The 25,499-nt window shown below is 48.4% G+C and overlaps 2 protein-coding genes across 2 annotated transcripts in view; one reads left to right on the top strand and one right to left on the bottom strand.

Annotated features, from left to right (window-relative positions):
• LOC103178678 (cytadherence high molecular weight protein 2) overlaps positions 1-20,372 on the top strand; it is a 31,155-nt gene extending 10,783 nt beyond the window's left edge. The window contains 22 exon segments of the mRNA XM_042341165.1: positions 900-1,051; positions 1,504-1,588; positions 2,472-2,667; positions 4,369-4,822; positions 6,729-6,876; positions 7,399-7,497; positions 7,841-7,897; positions 8,794-8,862; positions 9,039-9,128; positions 9,327-9,436; positions 10,008-10,533; positions 10,715-10,831; positions 11,687-13,133; positions 13,136-15,384; positions 16,151-16,298; positions 16,382-16,499; positions 16,956-17,115; positions 17,204-17,323; positions 17,786-17,872; positions 18,043-18,196; positions 18,316-18,401; positions 20,039-20,372. Of these exon segments, the coding sequence (XP_042197099.1) occupies positions 900-1,051; positions 1,504-1,588; positions 2,472-2,667; positions 4,369-4,822; positions 6,729-6,876; positions 7,399-7,497; positions 7,841-7,897; positions 8,794-8,862; positions 9,039-9,128; positions 9,327-9,436; positions 10,008-10,533; positions 10,715-10,831; positions 11,687-13,133; positions 13,136-15,384; positions 16,151-16,298; positions 16,382-16,499; positions 16,956-17,115; positions 17,204-17,323; positions 17,786-17,872; positions 18,043-18,196; positions 18,316-18,401; positions 20,039-20,110 (6,744 nt within the window). The 3' untranslated portion in view covers positions 20,111-20,372.
• Positions 20,373-22,988: 2,616 nt separating this feature from the next.
• pld6 (phospholipase D family, member 6) lies at positions 22,989-24,983 on the bottom strand. Its single transcript, XM_007893529.2, has 2 exons — positions 24,605-24,983; positions 22,989-24,040 (listed from the first exon to the last, which is right to left on the bottom strand). The coding sequence occupies exons 1-2, from the start codon at positions 24,981-24,983 to the stop codon at positions 23,805-23,807; spliced, it is 615 nt and encodes a 204-aa protein (XP_007891720.1). The 3' UTR covers positions 22,989-23,804.
• Positions 24,984-25,499: the final 516 nt, after the last annotated feature.

The raw sequence follows: 25,499 nt of genomic DNA, 5'->3' as shown, positions 1-25,499 counted from the left end.
AATGTGCAGTCAAAGCAAAAGGGTAGTTTGAGACGGTCCTCAAACAAGGCGAGGCAGGGAGCAAGTCAGAGGGAATCCGCGGTGGAGTTCCAGAGTGGAGGCAGAATGGCTGAAAGCTGCTGGTAGGGAGGACTCAGGCCTATACTCACTGAGTAATGGCTGGGCAGATTGCTCAGCTTTCAGGAGGTCGGGTTATTGAGACTGTGGAGAGATTTAAAGGTGAGATTTGTAGATTGGCTCACCGAGACTGGTAGGCAAAAGGACACGGGCTGCAGGGTTCTGAATTGTACGATGGTCTCCATTTCATGAAATGTTTACATTGTGTGTGTAATGACACAGTGCATGTGTAAGATGGTCAGTGTGATTAGACATATAATGTAAAGGTATAATGTAAATGTTTAGCCAATTCCTCATTTATCAGGTTGAAAATCTGCTGAGTTTCAGGCTTGCACCTCTGCTGCAACATGCCTGCACGTGTGGGCAGTGTGCCGGGTGTCTGTCAGTACACATGTGTGCGGTATGCCGGGTGTCTTGTCAGTACACGTGTGCGCGGTACGCTGGGTGTCTGTCAGTACATGTGTGCGCGGTACGCCGGGTGTCTGTCAGTACACGTGTGCGCGGTACACTGGGTGTCTGTCAGTACACGTGTGCGCGGTACTCCAGGTGTCTTGTCAGTGGAAGCCTGCCCTCTCACACTGACACGTGTCCCTGGACGAGTCACACGGGATCTGAAACAACAGCTTTCAATGTTATAAGAGTTTTTGAACACTCTGTTTACTTTGCTTACTTTAAATGTTGCTGCTGTTAAAAGCGACAACAATTTGCACTGTTTACAGTCATTGCGAAGTCAATGGCAAAGTTAGGTCTGAAACAGATACAATGCTCCTTGTTGTGTACAGCCCAGCACCCTGCCACAAGGCAGCATCAACATGAACCAGTCCACCGATGTGCTGGAGGGCGAGAGCACCACTGCTCACAAATATTCACTCTGCATTTTAACACCAGAGAAACAACACTTCATCAGAGCTGAGAACCGAGAGACCATCAACGGGTAAGAGTCAAAGTGGGGCAAAGGGTCAGCACTTGGTCAGTGGCTTTGTGCCTGGCATGGCTGCCCTGCGTTCCGTTCTCTATAACGGGGGAAATTCCACCCAAATCAGGATTTCCTCCAGGAAGGTAACATTTCAGACTGATGGGTTTTGGCAAATGAATAAATTCAGCCTTAATTTTGAAGCTGATTTTTTTTTCTCCAAATTCTTTTTATCAAATTTAGCGTTTTGCATTTACCAAGTTCTGGTCGCCTCTTTTATGTACTCCTTCATTCCAGGCAGTCCGCCCACCCCCCGTCTTACCCCTCCAACCCACTGTCTGCCCCCTTACCCCCAGCCAACCCCCCCCCCTCATCCCCCAGTTTCCCTCCCATCTCCCAGTTTACTCCCCCCACCCTACTCCCCAACCAGTCCTTGTCACTGGTGATGTTTAATGTATTTCTTATTTCTGTAGCTGGTTTGAGACGCTGATTGTGTATCCACGCGCCAACAAACAGAACCCAAAGAAGAAACGTAAAGTGGAGTCTCCCCCGGCCCAGGTACCAGCGCTGGGACAGCCCAAGTCTCTCTGTGACAGGCGAGCGATCAGCTATCGGTGTACCCACAGCATGGAAGCAGTCCTGATCAAAGTCATTAATGACATTCTGTCCATCTGTCACCAAGGCTCTCTCTGTCTCCTTGTCCTCCTCGACCTCTCTGCTGCCTTCGACACTGTCGACCATTCTATCCTCTTTCACTGCCTCACCTCCCAGCTCAACGTTCGTGGACCTGCCTTTGCCTGGTTCAAATCCTCTCCTTTTCAACATCTAAGTGCTCCACCTTGGTGACATCATCTGTAGACATGGGGTCAATCTCAACATGTATGCAGATGACACCCAACTCTACTTCTCCGCCTCCACCCTCAATTGCAGGACCACAGCTGTCCTCACAGACAAGCCCGAGGACCTCCTGCTTGGCTCCTGTCAGCGCCGCCATAACTTGGGCGCTGACAGCATCACCCTTCATGGATGCACTCTACATCTCACAGAGCCAATGATGGTGAGGACACTACCTCCGTGTCACCTCAAGCAGCAGCTGAAATGCTGCAGTTGGTGAGGATGGCCGCTGGTCTCTGAGTGATTCCCATGCAGATTAACTAATTTCTCCTGGAAACATTCACTACACTTTACAGTGATTCTTGTGAAAGCTTTGAGGCATCCTCCCGATCTGAATGGCACAATAATAAATGTAAAGATTTTTTTATTGACATTTATACGTTGAACTCAGAAGCTGAGCTCCAGTGATTGGCGCTACTATGTGCCCAGGGCCAGGGTGGGGAGAGCACTCGGCATTCAGTTGATTATTGATTACAATAACAGAGGGTAATAAACTGCTGTGGTGCCAGCTGCTTGATACTCTGTGGGTATCACTCATTCTCTTTAGGAGCCCGGACCGGCAAAGATTGCAGTCACTCAGTGCCACATTCCAGGTGTTGAGAAGATCCCCAGCCAGAAGTCAACATTGTGGCAGAAAGAGCTTCCGGAAACCAGGAATCATCCCCAACATTGCCCCCAGGGCCCGGCACCCATGGCTGTGTTTCCTAGAACCCCTGCACTGGATGAGGGTTCAGGAACCAAGGGTAATGTTGCTGCTCGCTGGCCCCTACATCAGGCATCGTAGGGAAGATAATTCAAGTAGAACTTTATTTCAGGGTCAGCTACAGGATAGAGGATGTGATAGGTCCACGTGGGTTCAAGAGGCAAATAGACATCTTCCTGGAGTGATTGAGTCAGACCTATTGCAAAACACAAGCTTGTTGTTAAGCTTTGCTTCTTTAAAACTCTTGGAAAGGTTGAGATTTTAGCCTAATCAATTGTTTATAAGGAGTCTGATTGTGTTGTCAGGCGTGTTATTGGTTTAAGAGAAGCTGGATATGTGACTGGTATGTGGGTTGCAGCGATCAGTAGAATGATACCAGGGCCGGGCTGGCTGGAAATTTCCCAAGTTCCCTATGAATAATTCCCGAGCACCCCTGTGATTGGCTCCCCATCAACCTCATTCAGAAGTTCTGTTTAAGCCCCGACAAAGTTTTTAATAGAATCAGAATATTACAGCATAGAAGGAGGCCATTCGGCCCATCATGCCTGTGCCGGCTCTTTGGAAGAGCTACCCAATCAGTCCCACTCCCCTGCTCTTTCCCCCGTACCCTTCATACCCTTTGTAAATTTTTCCTTTTCAAGTTCCTATCCAATTCTCTTTAGAAAGTTGTTATTGAATCTGTTTCTCTTGCCTTTCAGGCAGTGCATTCGAGACGGTAACAACTCTTTGTGTGAAAAAAAAAGAAAAATTTCTCCTCATCTCCCCTCATAATTTTGAACACCTCTATTAAGTCTCCCCTTAACCTTCTCATCTGAATTATCTTCCCTTTGCCTCACTTCCTCCCTTGCCTCCTTCAAGGCCAGTCTTAAGATCCTTCTCTTCGATCGTGCCTTTGGTCACCCTCCAACCTCTCTGCCTTCCCTCAACCCTACACCACCCCTCCCCTATGCTTGGGTCCCGACACCTGACTGTTCAGCACTTTGGGACGACCTCCCGACGTGAAAGGCGCTCTATAAATGTAATTTTGTTGTTTTTATTGTTGTTCTCTGCTCTAAGGAGAACAATCCCGGCTTCTCTAGTCTCTCCACATAACTAAGGTCCCTCATCCTTGGTGCCATTCTGGTTAATTTCCTCGGCACCCTCTCCAAGGCCCTGTTATCATTATGTAGAGATTTTATACAGAATCGATGGCCCTGAGACTTGGCTCTGATGTTACCTGATCATCACAGCCCTTTGTGGAGCCTCGGCCACTGGTTGATGCTCATGTGATCTCAGAGCTCTAAAAACTGGAACCAGAGAAATTAAGTGACAAATGCTCTTCACAGGAAATTAGCAAAGTTGTAGGTTAGGAGGAATATTTCACACAGAATTGTTGGGATGTGGAATGCCTTGACATTTCCGGGGCTCAAGGATACATACTAGCTTTCAAGACAGAATAAGATAGATATTTAACCAGGTGTCATTTGTTGGTGTAGAGGGAATGGGGCAGGAGACAGGTAAATGGAAATGAATGGATTGATCTTTCAAAGAGCAGCACAGACAAAAGGGGCTAGTGCAAAAACAGGCGTTGGGGTTGATAGTTCAACAAAAACAACTTGCTTTATTATAGTGCCCCTCAGGCAGGGTAGTGCCCCAGACCGCTCAGTGTGTGACCGCAGTCCGAGATGTTTGAGTCACTGCCTGATCTTCATGTTGGGAATTAATGCCATTGACTGAATGAGGTCCTTTCCCCTCTCTACAGAGACCTTCGGCACAGCCAGCACCAGCCACAGAGGTGGGCAACATAGGAACGACTGCTGCTCCCTGGAGAAGCTTCCTGCCACCTATAAACCGCTGGGTTCCTTGCCAGGCACTGGCACTTTCAGCAGGTATAGTTGCCCTGAGAGTGGCAGTGTGGCAGCCTGTTCCCCTCAGCTCTCCTGCCATCCTTTCCCTCCCACAGATCGCAACCTCTCCATTAGCTCGTCCCAGAGTTCCTTGGGCTCGGACACCAGCAGCAGCTCACTGAGCAGTGCCAGCCCCCTGGACACTCTGGGGCCGGGGCTGGAGACGAGGCACACTGACTATGTCACACTGGCTGACATTCCCAGAGTCAAGAGGAACAGTCACCGGGAAGCGTTCAGAGCAGAGCGTCAGGCCAGGGCTCGAAGTCCAGGCAGAGAGGAAGTCATTCGCTTGTTCGGGTATGAAAGAAGGTAAGAAAGATTCTGTAATTTTATTCATGCTTAACCTGAGCAGATCCACAGCCAGTAATGAGCTGTGGTCTGTGGCTGTGTGTGTACATCCCATCTCTGCCCTGTGTCGGTCAGACTCACTGTTACTGCTTCGTGCTGATTATTTGTCTCCAAGTTAATCTGAAGTTAAGGCAAAGGTTTAGGAACGGTTTCCTTCCTCATGTCACCACATGTCCCTCGTTCTGTCACGTGACAGGAACCGAGTGATGACAACTTTCTGCCAACCTCAGCCCAGGAGTGGGAGAGGTGCCCAGTGGGGGAGGCACCAGGGGTAAGGGTGCCCGGGGCTGGGGGAGGAGCCCAGGGTGGGGGGGGTGGGAGCTTTGACAGTTACACACAGTCATGTTGTTGCTTGTCCAGTTGCTGCCATGTGTCTGACTGTCCAGGTGTGTCTTCCAGGTGCTGCTGCTGCCCGACTCTGCCTCCCCGCCTGCTCCCAGGACTGATTCGCATGTGGCTCCATACAATCCAACCCCACTCATTCATTCAAATCTCTCTGTGCTTTCAGCCTGTTACCAGTTAAGACTAGACCACTGTCGAGCATTGTAAATGGGTATGGGGGGGGGGGGGGGGCGGGGGGCGCTGAGGTTGTGCCAATGGTGGAATCATCAACTGAGAATTATTCCCACCCTCGGAGCTAATGTGGCTCCTGGTTGAGGTGGGCAGTGGTCTGGCCTTCCCTGGGCAGTGTTGTCTGTGGCTGAATTGTCGCTTTGTCTGAATCATCATTTAATCGCATTACTTTGATTGTGACGACAGAACATTTGTGTGTTACTGATCCACTAAACTAGTGTAGTAACCTAGAACTCAGATTATACTGGTGTTAGTAACCTAGAGCTCAGACTATACTGGTGTTAATAATCTAGAGCTCAGTCTACACTAGTGTTAGTAACCTAGAGCTCAGACTACACTAGTGTTAGTAACCTAGAGCTCAGACTATACTGGTGTTAATCATCTAGAGCTCAGACTATACTGGTGTTAATCATCTAGAGCTCAGACTATACTGGTGTTAGTAACCTAGAGCTCAGACTGCACTAGTATTAGTAAGCTGGAGCCAATGCAATGAGGTAGGCGATGGGCAAGGTTTACCCTCAGTTTCTGGTTTTCATTCTCACTCTTCAAAGAACTCCACTTGTCTGACGAAAGTGAAAAGTGTTTGATGCCATCTCACTGATGTCCGTTAGTGCTGTTGCTGTTGAGCGGGAATTACACAATTACCCCATCATGCCATTACGTACATAATACGGCTCATTCCCCAAAGAGGCAAAACACTCTGTAATAAAACATTATGTAATATGGCGTAACCGGGGGTGAACCTCACCTCCTGCCTCCTCCCCCCCCCCCCCCCCCGCTCTCCTCCTGCCTCCCCCCGCTCGCCCTCCTCCTGCCTCCCCCCCTCACCCTCCACCTGCTCTCCTCCTGCCTCCCCCCCCCCTCTCCTCCTGCCCCCCCCCCCGCTCTCCTCCTGCCCTCCCCCTTCACTCTCCTCCTGACAATCCTGACAAACGCGATTGTTGTGGCCGAGGATTCAGTAATAAAACAGTGATGAGAAAATAGCCAATTCACAGCTGACGCTGATGGGGCTCCGTGAGCAAAGTTTACTTTGATGTAAAGTGAACATGTTGTTGTTGGCTGTTTTCCGATAATTGCTGTTCACAGTGACCAGAGGAGGTTTTATCTGATACTGTAAATGGCCACAGGAATGTGTTTCTGTTCCTCACTCACCGCAGAGGCTCGTTGCTCATCCTGTTACTCCCTGAACATGGCCGAGAAGTTTTGTGGCTGTGAACAAGCGGTTTCGCAATTGATGTAAACTCGGTGTGTGCTCCTCCGTTGCGGTGCTCACTCCTCTTGTCCCCACGTGTAGGAAGTCCCAGGTCATTGAGCAGTTTGAGGCTCTGCAGATGGAGGCCAGCTCCCCAGGCGATACGAAGATCAACAATGAGACTCGACAAGGTCGAAGTGAGACCAGGAACTTCTCAGGAAAAGGGTACGTGGAGACCGGTAGCTCAGTGGTTAGAGCACTCGCCTCACAAGCAAGAGACCTCGGTTCAATTCCTAACAGGGCGAAACCTTGGGCAAGTTTCCTAACTTTACATGCCTGATAATAATCCCTCAAGAAAAAAACCAATAATAAATTGGTCTCTACAATCCACGACTGTTTTGTGGGACACTGTTGTGCGCAATTGGCTGCCGCATTTCGCCCACAAATTATACAGTCAGTTCACTTTACAGTATATTCTGTGAAGCACTTTGAGACATCTAGAAGATGTGAAAAAGTGCTACATCAAAATGCAAGGATTATTTGTTTATCACAACATTCACACATTCCTTTTTCGTTGGTGATTCGGTTTAATCGCTCCAAAACGCACCGAGCATGGAGGCACTATGAAAATGCACAGACAGAGGCAGAGCTATTGTGAATGACGCCTTATTGTTATTAACCCCTTCAGATCTGGTGATGTTATTAACCACTTCAGATCTGGTGATGCTGATGCTCTGGGCTGTAGCAGTGATGATGTTGGTTTTTGTTGCAGGAATGTGTGTCTGAGTCGGGCAACCTGAGCTCAGTACATCCTCCCCTGTGTTCTCGGGCAATGTCACTGGACAGGAGAGTAACTGAGTGTGCAGTGACGGTAAGGACAGTTCTCAACTGATGGGAAGGATTCAGCTTGCTTCGTGTGTGTTTATGTGACTAGGCGTGTCACTGTGTGTGTTTGTGTGTGTCACTGTGTGCGTTTGTATCACTGTGCGTGTCACTGTGTCTATCGCTGTGTGCGTGTGTGTCGCTGTGCACGTGTCACTGCCCGTGTGTCACTGTGTGACTGTGCGTGTGTGTGGTGTGTCACTGTGCGTGTGTGTGGGTCACTCTGTGTGAGTGAGACTGTGTGTATATGTTTGAGATGCTGAGTTTGTACTGAATTTACTGATTTACTTTGATTTGTGATGTACAGCTAACTCTCCTTTACTTTCCTGCAGCCAGACCTGCTGAACTTTAAGAAGGGCTGGATGTCCAAGCTCTCTGAAGAGGGTCAGGTACAAGACTCCAGTTGGTCAGAGCTCCCTGCCCATTCCCGTTACACAGCCGCACAGTCTCTCTTTCTAAAGTGTGATTTCAAGCCAATGAGAATAAAACATAATTTTTTTTCACATTAAATTATGGATAAATCAAAATATTAAGAGTTACTGTGTAACCTATCCAATTACTATGTAGCTTACCCTACTTACTGTGTAGCTTACCCTACTTACTGCGTAGCGTACCCTAGTTACTGTGTAGCTTACCCTACTTACTGCATAGCTTACCCTAGTTACTGTGTAGCTTACCCTACCTCATGTGTAGCTTACCCTACTTACTGTGTAGCTTACCCTACTAACTGTGTAGCTTACCCTACTTACTGTGTAGCTTACCCTACCTCCTATGTAGCTTACCCTACTTACTGTGTAGCTTACCCTACTTACTGTGTAGCTTACCCTACTTACTGTGTAGCTTACCCTGTAGCTTACCCTACTTACTGTGTAGCTTACCCTACTTACTGTGTAGCTTACCCTACTTACTGTGTAGCTTACCCTACCTCCTATGTAGCTTACCCTACCTCCTGTGTAGCTTACCCTACCTCCTGTGTAGCTTACACTACTTTCTGTGTAGCTTACCCTACCTTCTGTGTAGCTTACCCTACCTCCTGTGTAGCTTACCGTAGTTACTGTGTAGCTTGCCCTAGGTACTGTGTAGGACCGTGTGATAAACGTCCCTGCTGGTGAGAGACTGGCGTCTTTATCAGATATCTGACCTCTTCCCGGGTGATTTACAGCACAAGGCGACTCCCTCCGAGTGTACGATCCCATCCCGAATGTGTCATTTTCATTCCCCCCGCTAACACAGTGCTGAAAGCTGCTGTACCGAATGAGCGAGTGACATTGGATTTCTCTTCCAGTGGAAGAAACATTGGTTTGTTCTAACTGATCGCTTCCTGAGGTTTTACCGCGATTCTGTAGCTGAGGAGGTGAGACACTATCTGCACAGTCACCGTCACGTTGTCGATCACCTTGTGTCTCTGGGAGGAGGGTTCTGGGGGCAGTCCCTGAATCAATACCATCTTCAATTAAGCTCTCAGAGACACTGCCACACATGAAGCCTGCTATACGCGAGCTTATTGTTGCTGTTGTTGTCTCTTTGCAGGCAGTGGATTTAGACGGTGAGGTTGATTTAAACGGCTGCTCCGAGGCGACAGAATGTGAAGTGCAAAGAAACTACGGATTTCAGATCAACGTAAGTTTGTGATAAGAAACGTCTGTCAGACTGCGGGATCACAGCACAGACACCAGGAAGTATTTCCTTACTAATGATTGAACAGGTTAATAGGAAAGAAGGTTGAGGCCAGCACTCAGTGCTAGTGCTGTGTGGGGTCAGGCATTGATTCTAGACTGATGTCAACAAAGCAGTTTCAGGGTTTGCTTCTTGTTGCAGACCCAGGCAGGTGTGTGTGTCTTGTCCGCGATGACGTCAGGAATTCGAAACAGCTGGATCCAGGCCATCATGAAAAATGTGCGTCCAGTGACTATGCCTGATGTCGCCAGGTCAGTGTGGTTTACACGAGCGTGATTTGTGCTGCTTGCCACAGGCGTGTTAGTCACGAGCGGGCGAGGCACTTGTGACAAGCGTCCTGTCCCCAACCGTGTGACTGACACCGCACGTGTATTGGGATCTCTCAGGTTGCTAAACAGCTGCTGCTTTGATTCTTGGCTGACTTTTTCTTACTTTTTAACTGCAAATGTCTGATGAAGCCAAGGTAGAAGTCAAATTATCCCCCTGCACCTTTAGCACCAGCCCTCCTGCACCCCACGCCCCAGCAACCTGCCCCCCCCCTCCCACCTCCCCACTGCCCCTCTGGGGGTGGGGCATTTTTGCTGATTGAGGGCGGGGACTGCAGGACAGATGATTGTGTGGAGGTTACCAGAGACTGAGCGTGAGCAAGTGCGGCGAAACCAAAGACTGAGTTTGAGCGAGTGTGTAACCGGAGGCTGAGTGTGAGTGAGTGTATAACCGGAGGCTGAGTGTGAGCGAGTGTGTAACCGGAGGCTGAGTGTGAGCGAGTGGGAATCGAGCATGTGTTTGGAGGTCAGGAGTAATTCACTCTGTTGTTGACAGCCATGTTTCGGAGGAGAAGCAGAAAGCCAGGACTCTGTTTGAAGGTTCCTTTAGAATGAAAACAAAAGCTGAGACGGGAACATGTGTAGAAACGGAATCAAAGCGCAGCCGCACGCGGGAGCGGAGGCGAGAAGGAAGATCCAAGACACTCGACTGGGCTGAGTTTTGTCGAGACACAAAGGTGGACTTGGATCTGAGTAACAGCAGCGCGACTGAACCAGACCCTCGCGAGCTGGAGAGAGACCGAGCCCGACGTCGGGAAGAGAGACGCAGACGCTTTGAGACAGCTGAAGATTCCCATTCGCTGCATGATGAACCACTGATGAAGCTGGAGGTGGACGGGTCAATCAGGACCCCCAAAGCTGCCAGACCAGAGAATGTTTCCGTGGAGATTGAGCAACGATGGCATCAAGTAGAAAGTGCACGGCTTTGTGAAGAGAACCAGGTCCCAATCCCAATCCACAGCACCCAGGCTAATGGGCAAGAAAGGCTCCCGGCCCAGGAGCCACAGGCACTCAGCACAGAGGTACGGGCCGGTGAGCGCTTACTCCACCATTAGTTGTTGAAACTGTTCATTCCACTCAGATTAATTCTCTGTTTACTATCCAGATAAACAGAAGCGTATCGCAAACTGGCTGACAAATCCGGCCTGTGATTCGTATGAATGTAGGAACAGTAACCGTCTCCCATTACGTTTCCTCCCACAGTTGGAGCAAGCACAGCGGGAGCTCCGGAATCTGAATGAACAAAATCGACAACTTCAGGGTCAACTGCAGGTGTCGCGGGAGCAGACACAAGCGGCCCGCGATGGTTACGTCCTTCAGGTAACAGCAAGTGAGGGTGGGGCGGGGCGTGGTGAGGGCGGGGAATGGAGAGACAAGGGTTAAGGTGAGGAGACGAGTGGGTGAGGTGGGAAGGCGAGACAAGGTAGCGTATGGAGGTGAGGAAGCGGGGTGAGGTTGTGTATCGAGGCGTGAGGGTTTGAGGTGTCATGTCGAGTGGGCGAGGTGTCATGTTGAGGGGGTGAGGCTTTCTGAGGAGGAGGAGGGGTGAAGGGGAGTGGTGAGAGGGTGAGGTGTCATGGTGAGAGGGCGTGGCAAGGGGTTGGGCGAGTGGTGGCGATGGGGGTTCAGTCCACTGTTGCATGGTATCGAGAGTCACATCTCCAGCCTTTCCTACCAGGAAACATTCAGCTGGACAGAAGCCTTGGGCTGTTTATTGCTCCTTTATCCATGCGTGATTGCATGGCTGGGTGTGCAGGGCTGGGTGTGCGTGCTGCAATGCTGCTGCATGGCTGTTATGTTGTTGACGTGCTGCATGGTGATGGTTAATATGATGATTATGGTTAAGGCAATGGTTAAGGTGATGGTGATCTGCATGGCTGTATTTAGCACGTATTGTTTCTGTTCATTTCAAATTTAGTGTATTAGGTGGTGGCTTTGTTGTAATCTACACTTTCTTCACAACCTGCCAATGGGAATCTCTCCCTCGCTGCTCCTGTGTTGAGTGACGGGGAGCAGGTACTAAATTATCTAACCTGAAAAAGCACAACTACAGATCAGATCCTAAAATGTAAAAATCTTCCATCAATTCTTCCTGGTCCAGTTTGGGCAGAGTGTGACACTCAATACCTGGAGAGAAGATGGTTATTAACATGATTTCTGATCAATGTCTTAAAGACAAAGGTGACCTCTCCACCCCGATCCTTGGAAACACACCAGTCAGCCAATCCCCATCTGCCCATCGAGTTTGGGGCCGAATGTGAGAAGCAGGCTCTGAACCATGACCGTGAGGAAACCAGAGGTTTAATCCACATCCATAAAGGATCGGATAACGGGGAGCCAACCACTGAGCAACAACTGGCCAAATGGCAACAAAAGAGCACAGTGGAGTGGGAGCAGGAGAGGACCTTAAACTTGCAGTTGAGGGAAAGTGAGGAAAGGCTGGAGGCAGAAGTTCTGTTTTTAGAGAAAACTCAAGCTCTTTGGGAGTTAGAAAGACAACAGATTTCACAAAGAGGCGACATGCAAACACTACAATACAGCAGACAGCTCCATGCCAGTGAGCAAGGTATTCTGAACGAAGAAGAAATGTTTCAGAAACATTACGAGATCTTTAAACAAAATTATGTAAAAGAAAAGGCGATCCAACTTCAAACTCTGAGGAGGGGGGAAGAAAGCCTGGAGCAATACGAGAACTGTTTGGGTGATTTTAAAGAACAACTGGATGATTTGCAGAGAGGAAAGCCCAGAAACTCGCTGCAGGGAAGCCAGATGTCACAACTGCTGGAGGAGCAAGACATCACCGTTCAGATCTTGTCCCAGTCGCTGATGCAATGTGAGAAAGAGCAGCTGGTGGAAAAGGTTATGAACAAAGCAACCAAACGGCAGGATCAGCCAGCGGAGATTCTAATGGTGAAGAACTCTCACAAACAGCTCACTCAGCAGCTTCAGGTGGCTCACAAGCTGTTGGATGAGAAAAGCAGAGAATTGAATGAGGTGAAGGATGTGTACGAGAACCTTATTAAGAAGAAGGATAGAATGCTCAATGAGGCCATGATTAAACTCTATGCCCTGGGAAACAGTTTAGAGGAAACTGAGAAACAACTCCAAGCCCAAACATCCCTGCTTCAGCAGCTCAGCCCACAAGATGCCAGCACACATACACTGAATCAACAAGACAACTTACAGAACAAATTGTCCACTGCAGAGAAGCAGATTAGTGAACTAAAACAACAATTAGATATGCTGCAACTTGAGAACGAGGAACTAGAGCTAAAAAATACAAGAATGGGTAGTTTGCAGCAATATGAAGCATCTCAGGAAAGTGAATTAAAAGCTGAACTGACTTCAACAGAGCCTGACCTTATACTGAGCGGTGTGGATAATGGTGTGACAGGAGGAGAATCAGATTCAGCTTTTCCTAAATGGCAAAGGATCAGATTCTCCAGAATTCAGTGTCACAAGTACAGAGCTGGAGATGGAACAGGAAAACTGTTGGGGCTCGGCTTAGCATCTGATATTAGTCAGGGAAGGTCCCTATCTGTGGATGGGTACTTTCAGCTCCATTGTACGCTGCTTCCTCTGCAGGGAGCGAAGCAGGAAAAGAGCTTCTATCTTCTGACGAGAAACTAAAAGCTGCAACTTTGATACTGGAAAAAGAGGCCGACCAAGATGTTCCCAATCCGAAGAGGATGAAACCGGAAGCGCAGCTTCAAGAACAACTGCAGGAGAGTGTGTTTACGGCTGATTCCGTAAACATCCGACTGGAAGTGGAAAAAGCAAAGAGATGGAAATTAATCCAAGATCTGAACGGCCATCTGGGGGCAATTGAGCTGCAATACGGGCAGGTCTGCTCGTTGATGGAGACGTGTGACCACAATGTCCAGGTGCTGCTTCGAGAAAGTAACAAAGCAAGCAGTGTCCATCTTCACACCTTGTTAGAGGTGCAGAGCAGCCTTGCTAATGCTATCCATTGCTTGGAGAAAGTGAGAAGATCCTTAGAGCAGCAGCACATGGAGCTGCAGGACGCTCACGAGCAGATACACAATGGTCTGTCAGACAGAGCGATGCTTCTCCGAGGCCAGTTCCTGCTGGCGAGGGAGAGGGAAGTCTTCCAGCAACAGGAAGCATCCGACCAGGACAAGGTCAAGCTCTTTGCTGACAAATTGGCTTTTGAAGCCTTAATCCTCAATAAGATGGCTCAAACGTTGCAAAGTGAAGCGAGTGACTCAACGGGATTGGGAGGACTCTGTGAAGAGTTTGAGGTCTTTGTGTCTGAAGCTGACAATGTTGCTGATGGCACAAGTGAACCATGCAGCACTGTTGACTTTGCAGAAATCTTATTAAAGAAAATAATTTCAGAAGGAGAATTCTGGATTGAAGTGGAGAAGTTGAGAAAAAATATCAGACCAGAGGAAGATAAAGACAAAAAGGAAGAATGTGATGCTGTTTTAATTGATGCGTTTGCTAGTAAAGTAGCGCAGAGTGCTTCACTAAAAGCAGAGCTAACTTTATCCGTGCAAAAGGTCGCAGAGTTCTTCAGACTAAAAGTTCAAAACCTTGAACAAGAGATTCAGACAGCTCGGCAGGAAATCAGGGAGAAAGACAAGATATTGAGCGAAGTTCTAGATCCCTCCAAGTCTCCGGCACACAGTGAGTTTGTGCAGCTTTTAAAGGAAGTTCCCGAGAGAAAGATGTTCAACATAAGGCACCCAGAGTTGATTTTAGCACAAATTGAAAGGGAAGAGGCCAGGAACCCGACTTTAAATGTTGTTGAAAAACATTTAAATGACATTTCCGGAAAGAAACAGGAGGAATGTGACTTTTCAGCCAGAGCAGAGTTGTCAGATCAGCTGAAGGAACGTGCCAACATCCTGCAGCAATTAGCGGAAGGTCTGCAGTCGCTGTCTCAGGGGGAAACAGAGACAATCCGTCAGAAACTACTGGAGGTTTCACAGGTTCTCTCATCCTACGTTTACATGAAAAATATCAACAATTATGCTTCGGTGTTGGTGCAGGAGGCGGGGATTCAGGCTCAGATTAGCTACATAGTCTGTAAAATACAAACCGACTACAAGGAGGAGCACAAAAGATACAAGGATTTGTGCAGTGACATGGATGCCTTGTGTCAGAAACATGCCAAAAATATTGCTTCTATTCAGCTGAAATACGAGGAGGTTCTCCACAAGGAATGGCAGGGTTACTCAGAAGCACTGGCAACGCTTGAGAAAGAAAATGAAGCCCTTAAGCATCAGAACTCTTGTTTGGACGCTGAACTCGCCCTGAAACAAACATTACTGCAAGACATGGAGAAGAAACACCAGGACAGCTTGCAGCAGGTCCAAGCCGAGCATGAACTGGAGTTAAAATTGATTCACAAAAACCTAGAGGGACTGGAAACAGCAGATCAGAACACGTTAGGTGTTGCTCCGAGGGAAGCTGAGTCCCCCAAAAACTGTCAACAAACAAAGATCAAGGACCTGGAAGAATGTTTCCACAATAAAATGCAGGAGCTCTCGAGAGTGCGTGAAGATGAAAATCATCTACATGCCCAATACGAGCAAAGGGTCAGAGCGCTGGAAAATGCTCTTGAGTACAAGAGGGAAAATTCAGAATCATTATTTCAGCAGAGCTTCCTCAGGAAGAGGAGCAGTGGCACCAAGGAAGATACGGGGCCCAGGAGAAGGCAGCTCCTGGGAGACGTGGGCCAGGCTGAGGGGAGGTTTCACCTCGACAGCATGACCGTGCTGCAAGAGCGCATCGAGGACCTGGAGACCCAGATGAATCTAATGCGCGATGAACTGGAGCAAAAAGGCCTGGAGGAAAACGCTGCAGATCTGAAGGAGAAAAAACAGAAAGACTTTGACAATCTTAAGGTTTCTGGTCACTTCGCCCCAGAGTTAGGAGTAGCAAATCTACCATGAATGTACTCAACCAGATAGTGTGTCACCATTGATTCCAGCTGAAAGTTTTGAATTTGACGAAATGCCTCACATTACCTTGACCTCACCTAGAGTGACCTCACTCTCACCGCCTGTTCAGTATTGCGCCATTGCACTGTAGTTCAGCCAAGGTGTCAGCATTGAAAGTTAGTTCAGAAATCACATTTCAACTAATTTCATCCTTTCGCCCAAAGAAAGGATAAAACCTAAGTTGAATCGTGGTTCCCACACACTCTGTTCTCGGTACAGTATTGTACAGCACCCACAACTGGCTCAGTGCGGGCAGTGTGAGCTCAGTGCGGGCAATGTGAGCTCAGTGCGGGCAGTGTGAGCTCAGTGCGGGCAGTGTGAGCTCAGTGCGGGCAGTGGGAGCTCAGTGCGGGCAGTGGGAGCTCAGTGCGGGCAGTGGGAGCTCAGTGCGGGCAGTGTGAGCTCAGTGCGGGCAGTGTGAGCTCAGTGGGGGCACAGTGGAGGCTCCGAATCTTAGCTCTTGTTCCCAGCCACTCCAGGAGCCTCAATCTTTTTAAACGACAGCCCTCCCTCAGCCAATACCTAATAATCAAATGGTTTTACAGATATGGATCAATTGTAGCTATTGACCACGATAACAAAGACACGTGGTGTTTGTAAACGTTTCAGCCAGATTTGCCATGTGGTTTTGCCGATCACTGTTGAGAATAACGCTGATTTCCACCCTCAGGCCACGTGTGAGCGAGCGTTCGCTGCCATGGAGGAGTCTCACCACAAGGTGCTGGAGGATCTGCAGCGTCGACACCAGCGGGAGCGGGAGACGCTGGAGAGGGAGAAGCAGCAGCTCCTGGCGGAGGAGACGGCAGCCACCATCGCGGGTACGTTCACACCAACAGCCGAGGGAAGTGAAGCTACAATGTCCGGTTGTTGGTGTAACCGCTATCTTCCATTTCTCCTCAAGCTATTGAAGCCATGAAGAATGCTCACAGGGAGGAGCTGGAGCGGGAACAAGGGAAAACCCAGCGATCTCAAATCAGTGGCATGAATTCAGATACAGAAGCTTTGCACAAGCAGCACATGTGAGTTTTTGTCTCTCTCCCAGTCCGGGAATCAGACTGCACACTGGACGACAGTTACTCTGAGAGAGACGGCACTGAACATCCAGTGCACGATGCTCATAGTCAAAGTTTATTCTAAAATTGTAAATGGCCTGAGTGACATAGCATCTAGATGACAAGACTAATTCCGATATTCAGTGAACAGAGAGTTTTGAGGAAAGGTTAGTTCCTCAGGCTTGATGTCAGACACAGCAACAGTCCAGGAATGAAAGGCTGTGAGAACGAAGCAGAGTTAGAGAAAATGCTGACCCACATTTCCATGCAGTGTAAAGATGAGGAACAGTAGAGAGAACCCCATGTAACTCATGTTCACTATCTCTCTCTATCCTCACGAGCCACTGATGGTGGCTGTTATGGATCTGTGAGCACAACTGGACATTTATGTTAATAGCAACTGACAATCTGCCTTTCTGTCAGGGAGGAAATTGAATCTGTTCAGCGGGAGCTGGAGGTTCTGTCGGAACAATATTCCCACAAGTGTTTGGAGAACGCTCACCTGGCCCAGGCGCTGGAGGCTGAACGCCAGGCGCTGCAACAGTGTCAGCGGGAGAATCAGGAGCTCAACACACACAACCAGGTAACAACAAGCCGTTCGTTCCTGTGTTAGCCACATCCAAGATATCGGCTCCTCACAGCCTTCACTTTAGTCGTTTGGCCATTTCTAGGATTTGAACAAGCGCCTGGCTGCAGAATTTGCACGTTTACGGGAGCTGGTGACGGGGGAGGGGCGGGGAGACCGTGCTGGCTCACCAAGCTCACAGGGGAAAGATGGCTATGAACTAGAGGTAAGGACTGGGCGGACAGATTGCCAGTGTGTGGGGGCAGTGTTGGGGTCAGTCTGGGGAGGGCAGTGTTGGGGTTCAGTCTGGGGAGGGCAGTGTTGGGGTTCAGTCTGGGGAGGGCAGTGTTGGGGTTCAGTCTGGGGAGGGTAGTGTTGGGGTTCAGTCTGGGGAGGGCAGTGTTGGGGTTCAGTCTGGGGAGGGCAGTGTTGGGGTTCAGTCTGGGGAGGGCAGTGTTGGGGTTCAGTCTGGGGAGGGCAGTGTTGGGGTTCAGTCTGGGGAGGGCAGTGTTGGGGTTCAGTCTGGGGAGGGCAGTGTTGGGGTTCAGTCTGGGGAGGGCAGTGTTTGGTTCAGTGTGGGGGGAGTTTTGTGGTCAGTCTGGTGGGAAGGTGCTTGTTAAGATAGAAATTGTTACAGTAACTAGTGTATAATCTGCTATAGACATAATTTCTACCTTTAATCTTTCAGGTTTTATTGCGGGTCAAAGAATCTGAAATTCAGTATCTTAAACAAGAGATTAGTTCAGTAAAAGATGAATTGCACACCGCCCTGAGGGTAAGAGTGTTTGTGACTCCCTACGTTGCTGTGCAACCATATGTGACATTGATTGCAGTCGATGCTGAAGCAGATTCATTAAATTAGCCACGACAGTTGGCAGTAATTCTCTGTTGCTGGTGACCTGCCATTTTATGCCCATTTAAAATGTTTTACGTTTTGTCTCTAAGGACAAGAAATACTCGACAGATAAGTACAAGGATATTTACACAGAGCTGAGCATCGTTCGAGCCAAGGCCGATTGTGACATCAACCGGTTGAGAGAACAGTTAAAAGAGGCGACTGAGGCTCTGTGTGGCGGCAGTGGACATGTTCCTGTTTATGGTAAAAAAAACACGAGCACCCGAGACACAGTTTGCTGTTCCTCCATTTTAATGTTTTACAAATTGTCCAGCTTGGTCACTGAAACAGTCTTGTTTGTTTTAATCTTTCACTTTCCTCAGACATAATGAAATCTAAAAGTAACCCTGATTTCCTGAAGAGGGAGAGACCTCAGTACAGCCGTCCCCTGCGCACCCTGAGGTCGAAGGTGAGAACTGCCCAATACTCATAAATGCTGCCGTGTGTATCCCACACAGGCCATCCCAGGGGATCAGCCTCGCTGCTCTCCTCTGTAGCCCTAACGCAGCCCAGTTTATGTCGCAAAGACCAGCATGTGCTCACGGAGGTGGGGTGGGGGCAGAGAGAGCGCTATATCGTGGGCTTTGGGTCTCTGATGGGGACCAGGTCACTGATCAAACTTGTGGGTTTTTACAACAAAATAACAATAAAACAAAATCTGTATGGAGGAAAAGGTAAGCACTCAAGTCAGCAGCTGCAGATAGGAGAGACGGCAATATAAATTAGAAGAGATTTTATGATGAGCAATAATGCAACATTGTGATTATAGGCACTGGTGAAGTTAATGAAAAGTGTTTGAGATGGATTACGGGAGAACACGAGGCGTTTCCTGTGGGAAAGCTGTAGACGGAACAGTTGAGCCGTCAGTGTTTGGTGAGCGTGTCTGACCCTGGTGTTGTGCATGCTGGGAGCCAAAGGCATTTGTTGGTCATGTTAATTGGAAGGTGGAATGGGTTTGAGCTTCACCGCAGATCAAACACCTTCCTAACAAGTCTGTCTGTGACCAGGGGCTGGTCTGCATGAGGTGCTGATTGCAGTGCTGGATGCATGTGATATTGTAACTTGCCTCCCACCAGAGTCCGCATGCTGGAATGTGGGGCTTTGTTTGTTTGTTTGTTTGTTTGTTTGTGCAAATGTTTTATCTGCATGAGGAGGGGGGAGGAGGGGGTTTCATTAAAACAAAATGTTGGATGGTTTCTATTTACCAATGTTCTATGAACTTTGAGGAAAGAGAAAATACAACAAACGTAGTGCCCCCAACCTGAGGTCACTGACCCCCCCCCCACACCACCCCATCATCATCATTGCCACCTTCCGTGAGGCCTTACAAGAGGGTTTGTGTTGCCGTTGAGACCAGGAGACCTTTCACTTAGTGACAGTAGAGATTAGTGTAGATTTGTCACAGCAATAACCCAAACATTTATAAATTGTTCTGTTTTTTATTTAAAATTGTCTTTAGTTCAGACAGAATAGACTGGATGCAGGTTGAGAATTCACTTTTAGAGCCTGCGATATCAATATTATTATTTCATTATTATTATCTCACTGTCGGATCGAGACCTGAATCCACTTCAGTCTCAGACCCAGAAAGAGCATCACGCATTCACTCATTTGAATTGTCTAAAACATGTGGGGAAAACTCGTTTACAATGTTTGTTTTCTGGATGGTTCTTTAGGTCGGCTCTTGAATAGTTTCTGCATTAATGGAAAGCCCAGTTTTCTGTCTCACACACACTCACTCAATTTCACCCACGCACTCACTCTCTCACATACTTTCTCACATTGTTTCTCTCTCACACGCTGTTTATGTCACACACTGACTCTCTCACACACTCAGTCTCTCTCTCACACATACTCTGTCTCACTCGCACACTGTCTTTCTCTCACTCACATTCTGATACTTTCTGTCTCACACACTGTCTCACGCACACTCACGCATACTCATACACCTGCTGTCTCTCTCTCACACACACACACACACACTGTCTATCTCTCACACACACCATGTTTGTTTCTCACTCACACGCTCTTTCACTCTTTCCACAGAGTTTGAAGGAAGGTCTGACAATACAAGAACGCATGAAGCTTTTTGAATCCAAGGATTCCAGGAAACTATAACGAGCTTTGAGACCACATCACTATTAGCAGCAACACCAAGTCACAGTCTGTGTAGCCACTCACTGTGTTTAGTAACACCACTCACTGTGTTAGTAACACCGCTCACTGTGTTAGTAACATCACTCCTGCAGATAATGAATCCGGTTCAGCCTAACTTTGCACATTAATTGCTGCACAGTTAAAATGGTTTGTAAATTATCGTATAGAATTGTAGTTGAGAAAGCAGATTACCTCTGTCATTAAATACAAATTATTCACATTAGTAAAGCAACAATAAAAGTTGTTATAATCAGGGATCTCTTTACCATTCCCTCAATCTATTATAAAGTTGAATGTAGGACATTTTATTTATCTGTTTGCCATCAAGCAGTAGATGAGAGCAATATTTAATTCCTACCTTTGATTCTTTATTTCCCAAATGCTGGCCAGTTCCACAGCATGGACTGTCCTTGCCCACACCCCCATTGGCGGGCAGACCATCAGCCTCTGTCCCACCCTCTGGAACTCCATCCCTCAGTCCCTCCGCCTCTCCCCCTCCCTTGCCTCCTTCAAGACCCGTCTCAAGACTCTCCTTGACCGTGTCTTCGGTCACACTCCTACCCTGACCCTCCCCATCCTCCACCCCTCCTGATCCCAACCACCAGCTCGGATGCAAATCCCTGACTGTCCAGAGCCTTGGAATGTCCTGACTTGAAAGAACCTGTGTAAATGTAATTTTGTTGTTGTTGTAAATGTAATTTGTTGTCCTGATCTCAATCCCCAGGGTGGGGGGGGAGGTTTGGGCTCATCGTTCGGAGGCTTAAAATTTGGTCACAAATTGAAATGGTATGTAAACAGCAGGAGGCAGGCACACCATTCAGCTTGGAGAGTTTTTCCGTGAAGGTTTTATCTCTGAGGTTCCCCCAGCAGATGAGCATCAGTGACGAGCAGTGGCTTCAAGATGGGGTGACTGAGGAATGGGTGATGCAGTGAAATTGTCCTGCAAAACATCTGGGGAAGGTCAGCCAATGACTTCCTCTATCTCATTGCTGTAAGTCTCGCAACTTCAACACAATCCTATGAATATGTTATGTCCCAAAGGACAAGATGTCAAACTGACTGGACCTCAGACAGTTGCTATTCACATCAACATGAAAGATCCCATGACACATTTCATGGGAAAAAGTTTCTCCCTGTGTCTTGGCCAACGCTCCTCCAGCAAAACTGGTGATTCACTTAATAGCTGTTTGTTGGATATTGCTGTGTGCAAATCAGCGGCTGGGTTTACTTATAAATACTGTAAATACTATAATTACTAAATAAATTTGCAGAAACCACAGCACATGATGCTGTGAGGAGACACTGAGATTCCGTCCAGTAAATATTGCCAGTAGACGGCGCCCTTACAGGCCTTTAAACACGTGGTTTACTTCCTGAATGTGAGCAGCTTCAGTGGGTGGCATAAGTGGCTCCTATGCAGACTGAGGATAGGGTGTGGGGGGACGTTGTGTTAGTGCTGCCTCCAGGAAATAGGAATGGAAATAATTGTTGGTTTTAGTTAATGGCTGAAAACAAACACATGGTGAACATGAACCGAGGTTAGGTTTTAGTGCAGCAAACAGCAACAAAAGCCCAAATGTGTTTCTGACTGAGTTCCAAGTATAAATGTGTATGAATGTGCCTGGTGTCATTTAAAGTTTAGTGAAGTTCATACAAATTTAGTAAAAATGTTTTTATTACAAAAAATCATCGTATTTATCATTAAATAGCCACATAAAATCAGCAATATTATTACATCTGCCAATGTTATGAAGCTAAAGATTTGTTTATATTCTGTTCAAAGCATTTAATTAAAGAGGGAAAGTTGCTAAAATATGAAACTTGTATTAACTGTGCTTGTTCCCTGACAATCTGAATGATTGTGTCATTGAAAATGCCAGCTCAATACATTCATTTATTGTCAATTCATAAATCAACATTCATAAACCTTGATCTCTCCCAACACAAATGAATGATGAGGCCATAAACTGAGCTGGGGTTTCAGGGTCCATGCGGTATATTTCCGCAACTGAGTTATGTATGCATCACCCACTGAGTAAATGCTTTTACTGTGTAAATGATCTGCAATTTGAGGAGCTTCATAAATGGTCAAAGTTCTCATTGCTGCAAAATAAATCAATAATATCCGCTTGGTTCCCCTGTCTGTAAACATAATGTATTGATCAATCTGCATGTGATATAACAGGACAATGTATCATTATGGCTATCAAACCACCATGTTTCACATACGTGACATCCTTTCCTATGATGAACTTCACCCTATAGAATAACTTAAAATTTATTCTTCTTACAATACAAAATTACATTTACACAACGCCTTTCAAGTCAGGAGGATGTCCCAAGGCGCTGGACAGTCAAGGATTTGGACCCCAGCGGGTGGAGGGGTTGGGATAAGGCAGAGTGGAGGGCAGGGGTGCGTAGGATGGTGGCCAAAGGCACGGTCAAAGAGGAGGGTCTTGAGATGTGCCTTGAAGGAGCAAGTGAGGGAGTGAGGCAAAGCGACTGTGGGATGGGGCAGAGAAGCTGAATGTTGGTATGGAACATGGGCTAGAGCAGTGAGCTCGAATGAGGGAAGGGAGCACCAACATTAATGTGAGGGGAAATAACAAGAGAAAAGCATTAGAGCAGATAAGCTCCAGTGAAGGTGCAATGAGCCAAACTGCCTCCTGCAAAGTCAACTTTCGTTTGCTGCTGAAACGCACGCACACAATCTGCACCTGTTATGACAGCTACATATGACAGGTTTGTGCCACGTGAAGGTGAATGATTCCGGGGGAGGAAACATAATTTTTGTGACGAGATCAGACAATGAATAATAATAGAGTATAAAATCATCAGGTTCATCATTCTTCACTGTTTATTCTCACAAGCTGTTTGATTAAAAAACAAACGGCCTCAGCTGTGCAGCATTCTGTACACATAGGGCCAATAAAATATAGTTTAACATCAATAAAATTGTAAGGAACTATCAAAGACCTGCGACTTCAAATTTGTTACCACACAAACATCATCGCTGGAGAATTGAAAAATACAACATCTGAATTTAATGCTTTGAAAGAACAGAACAGACTATATCCCAACAAAGTCTATCAACCCTGGAGTTTGGAACAGAATGCAGTAAGAAGTAGTAATTCTAACACGTGTCCAGCTAGGACTGTGTTAGTGAGTGTTGGCAGCCTATTGAACACCATCACCAGCCTCACCTCCCCGAAGCCACACCAGCAGCAGTGATCACTTCTGTCCGGCCTTGTTTGTCCATTACCTTCCCTTTCAATCTTCCTTGCCTTCTGTTTTGGCTGCAGGATTCTACAACAAATACCAGCTCTGAACTAGGATCAAATTTGACATTTCAATCGAAGTCCCTGAGTGAACAAAGATTCCTCTCGATGCATGTATATTCTACGTGTAGGTGTAAAATGCCAGTATGCAATGTGTGCAAATGTACATGACACATTATACCAGAAATCAAATAATTACCATTTTGATCACTGATCCTGGTCGAACAAAACGTAAGATGCAACAAAACAGAAATGTTGCTTATTGAGGCTACACATTATCGCACCACAAAGCAGTGCTTCCAATTGTCCATCTGACTGATGCCTACTGTCCCCCAAACAGCAGCAGCCAATCTCCTTCACTGGCACAATGTCACCATTTACTTTTGTGGAGAAAAGATGAACTTTGACGGATCATATTCATTCCAAAGACTTTCAAATTCTTCCACAAACGGATTCACAATATCGGGAAGTTTTACAACGATGACATTTTCTTTGTTTCCGTAAATGGCTTGGGAGCTCCAGTTGAGCGATCCGTTCAGAAGGATTGATCCATCAACGATTGCGAATTTGTGGTGCATGTAGTTTGTGTCTTGGTCGTGTCGAACTTCTATTCCTGGTGGTGAAACAACGGATTCATAAATCATCTCCAATGAATTTCACGGGAAAATAAAACTGTGCGAAGTAATGTAAATTAGCGATTTACTGCACAAAGACTGTGTATTTGTTGCGGAGAGACCAGTGTTCCAGTGTCGGTGACCCCTGGTGCAGATGTGCCCCTGGTGTGGGTGCAGGTGTGCCCCTGGTGCGGGTGTGCCCCTGGTGTGGGTGCGCGTGTGCCCCTGGTGTGGGTGCGTGTGTGCCCCTGGTGCGGGTGTGCCCCTGGTGTGGGTGTCCCCCTGGTGCGGGTGTGCCCCTGGTGTGGGTGTCCCCCTGGTGCAGGTGTGCCGCTGGTGTGGGTGCAGGTGTGTCCCTGGTGTGGGTGCAGGTGTCCCCCTGGTGCGGGTGTCCCCCTGGTGCAGGTGTGCCCCTGGTGAGGGTGTCCCCCTGGTGCAGGTGTGCCCCTGGTGCAGGTGTGCCCCTGGTGCGGGTGCAGGCGTCTTCCTGGTGCGGGTGCAGGTGTCCCCCTGGTGCAGGTGTCCCCCTGGTGCAGGTGCAGGTGTCCCCCTGGTGCGGGTACCTGCTCTCCGGAAGTTGCCGACCTGGGAGGCGGCCAGCGCCATGTGACCGGAGTCGGTGATGACGCGAACGCGGACGCCGCGGCGGTGGAGGACGAGCACCGCGTGCGCGAGCTCGCGGCTGGAGATGGTGAAGACGCAGACGTCGAGCGTGCGCTGGGCGGTGAGGAGGAGCGCGCACAGGCGGCACGCCGCGCGCTCCCGCTGCCACAGACCGCACTCACATGGGCCGCGGCCCCGAGCACACAGCGGCCGCGCGCACATCACCGGCTCCACCGGGAAGAACAGCACCTGAGCGCGCTCCCGCTCCCGCCGCCTCAGCAACCGGTACAGGAGCGCGCTCAACACAGCCAGGGCGCCCAACAGCGCGGGAACGCGCATCCCGTCCCCGCCCCACAGCCCCTCCCCACAGCGCGGCCCCGCCCCACAGCCCCTCCCACCGCTCGGCCCCTCCCACAGCTCGGCCCCTCCCACCGCTCGGCCCCTCCCACCGCTCGGCCCCTCCCACCGCTCGGCTCCGCCCCTCATGTAATAACAAAGTCCTGGTTTGGGTTGATTTTTATTGTGGCCCCGCCCTCAGCAGTGGCCCCGCCCCCAGCAGTGGCCCCGCCCCCAGCAGTGGCCCCGCCCACACACACACCCTACATTTCAATAAAATCACAATAAGTTTCAGTAAAAACAACCAAACCCCCACCCAGCGACCACCCTGACACACCCACACAGTGACCCTGACACACTGCTGCTCACACCCACACAGTGACCCTGACACACTGCTGCTCACACCCACACAGTGACCCTGACACACTGCTGCTCACACCCACACAGTGACCCTGACACACTGCTGCTCACACCCACACAGTGACCCTGACACACTGCTGCTCACACCCACACAGTGAC

This window comes from Callorhinchus milii, unplaced genomic scaffold (genome assembly GCF_018977255.1).
Source record: "Callorhinchus milii isolate IMCB2004 unplaced genomic scaffold, IMCB_Cmil_1.0 Scaffold16, whole genome shotgun sequence".
In the NCBI taxonomy this organism is placed as follows: domain Eukaryota; kingdom Metazoa; phylum Chordata; class Chondrichthyes; order Chimaeriformes; family Callorhinchidae; genus Callorhinchus; species Callorhinchus milii.
The sequence above is the reverse complement of the archived record's forward strand: the minus strand, read 5'-3'. Positions and strand labels throughout refer to the sequence as shown.

What these genes read in the sequence shown, in the direction of transcription:
- pld6 (XM_007893529.2), bottom strand. Translation starts at nt 24,983, where the DNA reads ATGCGCGTTCCCGCGCTGTTGGGCGCCCTGGCTGTGTTGAGCGCGCTC. An exon ending in CGGCAACTTCCGGAGAGCAG is followed by an intron (nt 24,041 to 24,604) that starts GTACCCGCACCA and finishes TTTCACCACCAG; the next exon opens with GAATAGAAGTTCGACACGAC.